Here is an 11,113-nt window from a genome sequence, read left to right on the forward strand (position 1 = left end):
ACACAAAATAACTCGTTCGGAACATGTAAATATCATAAATTTTATAATTTTTTCACACATTTTTAATATAAAAAAAGAAACTTTATAAAATAAAGACCTACTACAAATTATTATTATTTTATGTCAAAGGTTATTTAGTTAAAAATCATAAATATCGTTGGTTATAGTTTTAATAAAAATAATTATATATTAAAACTACTTTCCAAAAATTTTGTGAATCATAAAAAGATAAAGTTGATGTTAAATTTTAAATTGAATCCAAATTGTGTTTTTGGGATTTTGAAAAAAATGCCAAGGAGAGAGGATAGAGTAACGTAAATCGTACTCCTTAATTTAAAAAAAAAAACACTTTATTAACGTAGTTCCAGCATGGTATTTGCAGTTTCTATGTTAAAGCAATGGTACAATTTTTTTTTCGACAGAATTTAACGAAAAATTAAATTTAAGAATTTAATAATGCTTACTATTAATTCCCAAAGTTTCAGAAATTTTGACCGTTTAAAATGGGAAATAATTATGCCAACGTCCCAATTTCGATCAATTTACGTCAAAATTAATATCTCGAAAGTGAAAATTAATTTCTAAATTTTTTTTTTAGAATTGTATTGTATAAACATTTTTTTCTACTTTTTCTTCAATATATAATAATATCATAAAAAATAGTTGGAGAGACCGGACATTTTACATGCTTTAAATGGGACATGACCCTCAAAATCGCGAACTTTGTCTTTAAATATCTCGCGATCTAAACGGTCAAAAATTATGAAATTTTAGGAATTCATAAATAAAGCTATTATAAACCCGAGAAAAAAAATTCGGCCAAATCTGTCGAAAAGTGATTTCATGCTGGTACTACCTTAATCTGATTTACTTAAAAATTTGTTTAATCAAATGGTATAAATATCTTTCTTCAAATGTTTATTTTTGTAAATTTATTTTTTATCAATTTTAATTTAATTTATTCATTTTTATTTTTTTCATAATTTATTTATTAATATTAAAATTAATGCATCAAAAATTATATTATATGCATCATTTTGACAATCTGTTTCCTAAATCATGCCCATCCGTCTTCTAAATGGTACTCCAGTATCTTGGAAACACATCTGCAAAATCAAAATGTTTCTTACCCTGGAAGAAAGTGCCCGATTACTGCCCGACTTGCAACCAGGGCCCGATCAGGGAATGAAATGAAGGCCGGATGACGTGAGCCATGAAAGGTGACAGATCGGGGCTGATTATGCTGCCCCAACTTATGCAAACCCTGCAAGGTAACTAGTATCGCTAGCCCGAATATTTTATCCCAACCGAGGCAACTGGCCGGGTATATAAAGTGAACCCGAGTACGTGAGCCCGAACAGCCAGCCGCTACAGCTGAACGCGCTACCCTGATTACTATTGACCCAACCAGGCAAGCAACCCGGCAAAATATCGCTAACTCCAGTGTAATCCCGCTAACTCCAGTAAATTTGATCGGGCACCCACCGTGGCTAAATATAGTAGCCCCGACCACTATGGACCCAGTCAGGAAAGTAACCAGGTAGAAAATAGACGTCCATATTACATAAACCAACTCAGGTATCTTTAGTTATTAAATATACGTAATTCAATATTTTTTTACCCGACCAGGCAGCTGACCGGACAAATTGAAGTAAACCAGGGTACGTGAGCCCGAACAGGCACCCGCAGCATCTGAACGAGATACCCCGATTATTATTGACCCAACCAGGCAACCTATCCGGCAAAATAACGTTAACACCAGTGTATAAATCCGATCGGAAATTTTTGTGAATTTCTAGAGTAGGTCAGCTAATGCTACCCCCTGCCCACGGCTATGATAAAAAAAATCGAAATGTCGCCTTCGCTGCTAATAAACTCCACTTCGAAGCTGCTCAGAAACAGCACTCTCAGGAAATACAGTAAGATAAAACATGAAACAAATTCAGTGGTTCCATCTAAATTGACTAAAACAAAAAACAATTTACATTTTATCATAAAAAAAAAAACAAGTTTAGATATTTGAAACGGTCGAAATGAATCCATCCATCTCATTTTATATTTAATAATAAAATACTAACACACGCGCTCTTAATAAATTTATTAAACCAAGCAAAGAGAGTCGGATTAAAAATAATTTCTTTCATGTTATACTTTCTTCATATTAAAAAGAAATAGATAGAACAGAATAATGTTTGTTCTTGATATGGACAACTTCTTCTTTTGCTTACCATAATTATCTACTTTTATATTCGCTACAAACAAACAAACAAGTTTAACAAAGAAACAAACTTGGATATCAGTTTACAAAAACAACCACAACAATATCAGTTGAAAAAACAATTTTATAATGATGTGGGTGCTGCACGTAATTCAAACGTGCAGCAAAGTTTGTGCAATAGTTTTAATATTAATTAATTTCAGTTCTAGTGAAAATATTAGTGAATCGTTAAGTGTAAATCGAACTAATCATAGTGTAAAACATGTGCCGGTATAATATAGTATAATTAAACTGGAAAAAATTAATGCATCTTTGAAATTTTCTCACAATTATAGAAAACACTTCGTAAAAAAAAAGTCGACTTCTCAACGGAGTACCTAACCCTCTTTTTTGAGGGGTAGTTGTGGGGTTTTAATCTGTTTTTTTATAAATTACAAAAAAACTATGCATCAAATAAAAAAATTGTAGTTTCTGCATTTTTGTTTTTGTTTTTTTCGACTTTCTAGATTCAAAATTGACCGAGATTTGTCAATTTTAAAATGGAATTTTTTTGCTCATTCAATCAAAAGAAGTTTCCATCTTGTAAAACTTATTCCTTATAAAAATAGTAACAACTTTTATTTGAATTATTTTTTCGTAAACATCACTGTTGACCCATGAGGGCCCATTTTTCAGATTCAACTAGTGGTTTTGTGAAACATTTGTGAAAAAAAAAAAAAAAATTCAAGAAAATTCTTGGAAACATTTTGAAATTTTCTAAAAAAAAAATATTTCATACAAAAGTTGTTTATTTTTTTACAAGAAATAACTTTTATATTTGAACTTTTGTTTTTTATCGAACGGTTTAAATCCTGGGAATTTTTTTTGGTTTTCTAGAATGTTTCCCAAAACCACTAGTTGAAGTTAACCTGAATAAAAATCCACACACTCTTTTTTGCAGTTTTGGAGATAATGGACACCAAAATTTTCTCTCTGATGTTTACGAAAGAATGATTCAAATAAAAGTTGTTAATTTTTTTATAAGGAATAACTTTTACATTTGAACTTTTGTGCTATCTCAAACAGTTATAAGGTTTATACTTTTTCATTTGATTAAATGAGCAAAAAAGTTCCATTTTTTAATTGGCATATCTCAATTTTGAAGCTTAAAAAGCGAAAAAAAAATGTGCAAAAATACTTCAGCTAGAACTTTTAATTGAAGATTTTGTTTTAATTTGATGCATAGTTTTTTTGTAATTAATAAAAAACTAGTTTTAATCCCCAACTACGCTCCAAAAAAGAGGATTAGGTACGCCTCTCAGAGATCGAAACTTTTTTTTTACAAAGTGTTTATACAACCTAATAAACAACTAGTGGAAAATTTCAAAGATGCATTAATTTTTTCTTTATTACCAATGATATTCTATTTAATTTTATTAGACTAATAGAATTTCGAGTAGAATTTCGAGTAGACTTAATAATATCGAAACAATACCATTGTATAAATTACTACAAGAGAAGAATTTAACCGTAGAAAATTCGGAATTATTAAAAGCAAGTTGGCCACGGAAAATTTTCCAATGTATACGTTCACGAAATATATTTCAATGTATGAAAATTTTTCTATTACAACGTTCCGAAATGGCATTGGAACGTATTAATATGAATCAATTATCGAAAACGAATATTTCATGGTTTGATGATATTTTAACTTTGCAAAATGATTCGAGCGTTGATTTTGGTAAATATGAGAATTTAACAAATTCGGAATTAAATGAACAAATTATTGGAAATTTATTTCAAATTTATGATCAACGATTGATAAAATTTCAATTATTACCGGGTGTATCGTTTCAAATTTTCCCAAATAACAGTAATGGAACATTTGATTTAGCGATTCGATTTAATAAGGATGAAAATAGTCGTGGCATGAAAATGAAAAATATAATGCCGATTTTACTAATTCCATCAGTTATTTCGACCACATTTTTACCGTTAATGTTACCGGGTATTAAAATGATGGTCATGTTTGTCATGATGATCAATCAAATGGCATTTTCGATGGCGTTAATGTCACTGATTCGTGGTATGATATTTGGTCCAAGAGTTGAAGATGAAATTGTTTATGTGAACAAAGGATATCAAAATGAGAAAAAACATCATCATCCACCGCCATCTTTAATTGTACCTAGTGGAGCGGGTGGCCCACCGATTGGACACCATGAAGAACCAATACATTTTGGAGACGCTTCACAAGTGTCGTTAGCAAAACAGGAACCACCGTTAATTATAAATTCTATGCCGGAGAATTTTCACAATTTAGCCAATAATTTTATCCGTCAACAACCAAACTTTGTAAATCATCAAATTATACGACCGCATTTCGTAAATCAACGAGTAATTCGACCAATAAATCCACAAATTCAACAAATGATTCATCCAAATATAATTCATCGTAATCGTCCCGATCATGAAATACAAATAGCTCCAATTCATCATATTCCTCAGGCAGCGGTTAAACAAATCCATCAAATTTCGACAGCGTCAGTTTCTCCACCTGTTCATCATGTTCCAGCGCAAGCAATAGCGCCAATTCACCATATACCACAATTGCCGAATCGTGATCAAACTGTGTTTGTGCATCAACAAGCGGAAGTGCCGGAAATTGTTCGTTATCCACAACCGAATGTACATAGTAATGAAATTCCAGAACATCAATCTCATGACCTGGATACGGGATTATTTGCTGAACCAATTGGACATCAACAAAACTTAGTTGTTCATGAAAATTGGCATGATTAAGTGTAAGTTTTTGCTATGATTAAGTATAGTTTCGTGTTAGGTTGAGTGTGTAACTCCTCACGCACAGCAGTATTACTCGCCGAAGCTACCCGAAGTGAAGCACTTGCTACCACACTATCGTGTTACTTCGCATTCATCTCATTGGTTATGTCATCAATGGTCCGGATGCTTCGTCTGCCATCGACATGGGTACAAAAAAGCGTCTTTTTAAGGGAAGTTGGGTAAGCCGAGGCGAGGACTTTTTAGCTAACTTTATGCTACTTCACGAGAGTGTCAAAAAGGCTTAAAAAAGATTGATAATGATTAGAATTTCACTTGATATTATACGTTATATCTTCGCCTTTTCGATTTATAACCTCAGAGAACTGAGAGGGGTCATGACAAAAGCATAACGAGAAAACAATGACAATTTCTAAATACACTTGTCGCCGGGAGTGCGTTCTTAACCGTTAATTAATCAAATAATGAATGATATAATTTCTTTTCAAAACTTTTGTGTTTCTTTAAATAGGCTTTTGTCCACTACTCAAAACTTCTAATTATTTTTTATAAAAAATACAGATTATAAGATTTATAGGATAATTTTAGTAAACTTAGGCATTCAGTCACGTGACAGCAAACACCAATCAGAAAGTACTGAAAGTATTACGGCACGCCATGACAAAAGCTATGTAAACAACATTTAATTTTAATACAACGAAGCGGGTTACTTGATTAAAACTGCTTAAACTTGCATACACAAAAATGATTGTATGCCAAGTCGTGATGTCATTCAAGACGCCATCACACTCTACATTGTTTTCATAGTAAATAATAACTTTTTGGTGTAAATCAGATACTAAAGTAACGTTTAAACCAATTTTTCAGGACAAAAACCTATTCGGAACACAAAAGTTCCGAAGTTTTTTAGTTCTTTGACTTCTAGTATTATAAACATTAAACATAATTTTTCTTGCAGTAGATAATTATAATAGTTTATAATTAAATTGTAATAAAAATTTCAAAAATAATTTGAATAATTTCCTGGAAATATTAATTTTTTATAATACTTAATTAAATTTGCATAAATTATTTCTCTAATTACCATGTACGCAATTACTTCTGTCGCGTGCTGGAATTTACATTAAACGATCAATTTTCTCTAAAAGGTATCTCTCTTCTCAATTAGCATAGTATTTAATAGCCGACTCCGTAGATTATTAAGTAAAGTTAACATCGTTCATAATTTTACGAATTAGTGATAAACCGGCAAAACTTTAAGCGTAAAATCACTTTTTATTTATTGACTCTACATTAGAGTAGAGATAATGTGAAGACACACTACAGAAATGATCCTGTGAAGTATGATCCTGTGAAGTATGATTGAGAGCCTAAATGGCCGAGCGGTCTAAGGCGCTAGTTTTAGAACGTAAGGCTATTTAGACTTAGGTTGCGGGTTTGAATCCAGGCAGCGGCAGTGTGAACAATTTATAATTAATGGGAGTGCAGAATTGATCACATTGTCGTCGCTTGGATAAGAACGAAGTAACCGACTCCACCCACATCAAAAATGTAATTGTAAATATGTTTGTAATGGAATAAATAAAGATTAACAAATAATGATGTGGGTGGCCTCTGTGATAAAGCATGCGTCACAAAAACGGAGGTTAAACCCCCATTATTTATTTATTTATTTATTACTTTTTATTTATTGTAAAAATTTAATCTTTGAGCCATAATTTTGGTAAATTAGAAAAACTTACACCTTACATAATTCAAAACTTACCAAATTTGACATTTAAGACGCTAACGTATTGCAACTAATCGACTACATGAATAATAGCGATTCCCCGATGACTAGCGCTATGACAACTAGTACTAACTTTGATAGGCTTTATCTTGGAAAATTTTGGGTTTACAAAGACAATTCTTTTCTCATATTGTAGCAAATTTAGTCTCCTTTAAAAACATCCTTACAAGGAACAATCAAAAACTAGTCTTTTAGGGCTATAATCACCAAAATATGTAAAAAAAAAAGCCGAAATTTTCTCGATTTTGTCGGGTGTATAAAGTTATTGGACTACGGAGAGTTATCTCCAAAAACGATGCCATGACTTGAAAACAGGAGCAGACACTGTTGTTTAAAACCTTAAAAGAGATCATTTTTAAGAATTCTCCACCTGAACGAAAGTTCTAGTCTCGATATTGGCCAATGGGATTTGATTGATTGAATTTAGTGATTATTTGATAGCTACGGAACCATTAATGAGATCATTGTTTTCAAACAATTAACAGCATTAAATTAAATTGTTAAACATCAATAAAATAGTTGTAAATTATTGACATATTATTAAGGAATAATTAAATAATAAATATATTATTATGATTATTTAATTATTAATTTTTTATGTTTGTTATAAAAAAAAGATATCTTTTTTTTAACATCATTAATTATATTTTTTTTATTATAATAATTATTATTAATTTAATACCTTGTAAGAAATAGTGCATAAATGTATACCTTGTTATTAAAATACACTTTAGTTTTTTTTCTTTTATATTCATCATATAAAGCGCAGTCGCTTAGAAAATTATTTTGATGGAATTGTTTTAAGAAGGTTCCCAAAAAAATCACGTTTTCTCTGGATCAGATCTAAATCGTATATGTAGATACCGAACGGTTGAAGTGCTGACGAATTAAAAAACATGAAAATAATTGTGCGAGTTAAACGCACAGGAAACTATTGGAAATTACGAGGTAGTGAGTGCATGAACTCGGCTTACTGTGGCCTTTGAGTATATAGGTATCCGGCGAGGATGCTCCGGCAAAGTGCGGATCAGGTTTTATCAAGCATTACTTCTAGACCAAAAATGATAAACTTAAAAAAAAAATCAAATCCCGAAAGTAGTTATAGATTATAGCTGATAAATTATATTAAATTCGTTTTTGTTATCATTACAGGATATAAATGAAGACTGCTGCATTACTTTAATAAAAAATATCAGGAAATATTAACAGGAAATCGAGTTTAAGAGAACTGGAACACAATTACCTCAAATTAAGGAAAACATTATTTATTTTTTGTTATTTATTTGTTTAATAAAATGAGTTTTTTTTGTTGTTCTTTGTTATTTTATTCCAAAAAATAACCTCAAGAAAACTGAGATTACGCATAAACGAATTTTTGGGTCAGGAAATTATCTAAATTTCTTGTTAATTCCTTCATAGCCACAGAAACTATACTAACGATTAGAGTAAGTGTATAATATATAGAGGTCACGCGAGTCTTAACCCTCACCACTCGCGTTATAACCGTTTTGCTCACGCTGAATTTAAAACTAAATCAACTTTCATTTTTCAAAATGTAGTGGTTGAAACTTTTCTTTTTTTCAAATTTTTTCAATCTTCGGTTATTAAAAATATATTTTTTTTCAATTCCTTCAGAAATTGTGAGAATTTTTCTCATCACGAGAGTAAAGGTGTAAGCAAAATAAATACTATGTTTGGAAATTTTCGGGCCTGTTCGTTAGTTTAAAAAATTTCGAGTACTTTTATTACTTAGATTATTTCTCTACTCTAATATGTTCACTCTCAAACTTCATTCAATAATCTTATGATTTACAAAGTTAAAATATTTAACGCTTGAAATATTTGACGTATAGGTAGAACGCGAGAGCGAATATTTCATCATGTGGCTACAGATTACCGAACGGTAGACGCGAGTGCAGACAGATTAAATTTGAATTAGTCTCAAATGGAACTATAGTTTGAACTGAAAGAATAAGAAAGGAAGTACTTATAAACAAAACCTATAATGTAAGACATTTAAACGACAAGACAACAGTATTTATTTTGTTCTCTAGAATCGATAAAATCGTATTGCACTTGAAATCAATTAATTGTACAAGGAAGTTTAACCTATTAAGTATGGAAATATTTTATCATTTGAAATACCAGAAGTACTTTCTTTGTTAACCTGCTTTAGAAACTTATTCACTATTTAAAACTTATCTACTACATTGAATATTTGTTTTAAAGAGTAAAAACCACGGTCGATTTCGAAAACATACTTTGATAAAATTATATATTATTCGTTTTTTTCGAATAGTTCACGTAATAATTAATTATATAAATACATATACTCTAGAAAAAAATAGATAAATTTATTTTACTTTTTACAGCAAACTAACAAAGAAAATACTTGGTATTTTAGTATCAGCAATAACAGTATCATTTGTGTATTGAAAGTTGTCTATAAAAAAAAAAAGATACTGCAGGTTTTGTCATAACTACATCTTTTTTTTATAGGCAACTTTTATTATACAAATGAAATTGTCATTGCTGATACTAAAATACCGAAAATATTTTCTTTGTTAGTTTAAATTTGCACGTTGCTTATTATTCAATGCAATATAACAACTGTAGAGTTTTCATTATATTTTTTTGTTTTAATCTTGCTGAAATGAGCTAAGAGTGAAATATACCGTCCAAAAATGCAATTATTTTTCTTTTTTTGTACTTAACAATAAATATTACTTGAAATTACTGTGAAAATACCAGCAAATTGAAAATTAAATCCAAGAGTAGAAGTTGAGAAACATGTATTCATTCACAAACTTAACCCGTTTATTTGATTTTGGAAATGCAAAACATTTTTAAAATTTTGCATGATTTTTAAATATTATTTGATTTTTTATGATCAGAACAGTTCTACTAATCCTAAATTTTAAAAAAGTTTGTAAAACGTATACCAAATAATACAACAATTGGTGAAAATACTTTCAATAGTAACTGATAGATGTCTGCTCTCTATCATTATACTTACTGTGGCACTTGACACTACATAAATGTTTGACAAATTGCCTAAAAAAAGTAATGATTTAGAGCCTATATAGACAGCTCGGAATAAAGAATGTATTAAAAATTTGTTTATATTTTATCCTCAAAATAATAAATTTAATTCAGTGCTTTATTTTAACTCCATTATTCATCAATACCAGCTGACGTCATATTATTGGAAATCAATATTAATTCTAGCCCATACAATCAATTCATGTTCAATGTTAAACAGCTTTATATATTTATTATAATAGGCAACTTGCATGTATAACTGTAACTTACTTGCAGAACTGTGCCCCAAAACAAAGACTGAAAAATCAGAGATTAAAAGAAATCATGAGGAGGAAATCAATTTTATTCTTTTTATTTCTATTGGAATGTCTCTTGATTGAGTTTCCTGGAATATATAATGTTTTTGATTGCTACTTCTTCCGAACAGCTGGTTCTTTTTAGGTTGAAAAACGATTTAGGATTGAAAATTAGAACAGATATTTTTTAAAGGACATTATTATTACGATATTTGTGGCACTTTTAGAAAATTATCGAAATTATACTTTAAAAAAATTATCAAATTCAATTATGATTCGGGTTTTTAGTCTGTGAATCCATAATTTTGACAAATTTTTTGGAGAACTATTGAAGGTCTGTAATGAAGAAAATGAAAGTCGAATTTGTGAACATCGAATGATTCGATTCTCATTTTTCAGTGATTTTGTTTTTGTTTGTGAATAAATAAATAAAAAAACTCAAAAATAATTTTAAATAAACGTTTAATTTGAGAATATATTTTTTCATCACTATTTTTTAAGGATCATAACAAAATCCTTTACAATAAAATATATTATAATTCGTTTCATAATATTTTATACATCATAAATGTTCCAAAAAAACATTTTTTAATTTAAATTAACAACCAAAATATAAATGAAAATATTATTTAATAATAACAATAATTAAAATAATTAATTAATTAAAAATAATAAATACCACAAAAAATAAAAATAAAACTATCCAATGTTTTCTCCTTATCATAATGTTATTTATATATTTCATGTCATGAAAATTAAATTTTTCAGATTTTTCGAAAAAATATTATTGATTTAATGTAATAAATACGCAATAAAATAGTAATTTAAAAAAAACATATTAATTTAAATAAAATAATATTATGATTAAGGACGGACATCTTATTTTATTTATTAAAATAATTTCTAAATATTATAAATAATTTTGTACAAATTTTTTTTTATTATCATTAAAGAGTGTCTCAAAATTAACGCATGTTTTTTTTTTTT

General features: G+C 29.1%; 2 protein-coding genes and 1 pseudogene across 2 annotated transcripts; 2 read left to right on the top strand and 1 right to left on the bottom strand.

Moving 5' to 3' along the window:
* The first annotated feature begins 2,294 nt into the window (after positions 1 to 2,294).
* On the top strand, positions 2,295 to 4,091 carry LOC123290398. The gene is made up of 3 exons (XM_044870566.1): positions 2,295 to 2,488; positions 3,638 to 3,938; positions 4,072 to 4,091. The coding sequence occupies exons 1-3, from the start codon at positions 2,348 to 2,350 to the stop codon at positions 4,089 to 4,091; spliced, it is 462 nt and encodes a 153-aa protein (XP_044726501.1). The 5' UTR covers positions 2,295 to 2,347.
* A 28-nt stretch (positions 4,092 to 4,119) lies between these two features.
* Positions 4,120 to 8,023, top strand: LOC123305899. The gene is made up of 2 exons (XM_044887737.1): positions 4,120 to 5,001; positions 7,941 to 8,023. Exon 1 carries the CDS (start codon positions 4,127 to 4,129, stop codon positions 4,997 to 4,999), a length of 873 nt encoding a protein of 290 aa, XP_044743672.1. The 5' UTR covers positions 4,120 to 4,126; the 3' UTR covers positions 5,000 to 5,001; positions 7,941 to 8,023.
* Positions 6,219 to 6,350, bottom strand: LOC123291157 (annotated as a pseudogene).
* Positions 8,024 to 11,113: the final 3,090 nt, after the last annotated feature.

Source organism: Chrysoperla carnea, chromosome 1 (assembly GCF_905475395.1).
Source record: "Chrysoperla carnea chromosome 1, inChrCarn1.1, whole genome shotgun sequence".
NCBI lineage: Eukaryota > Metazoa > Arthropoda > Insecta > Neuroptera > Chrysopidae > Chrysoperla > Chrysoperla carnea.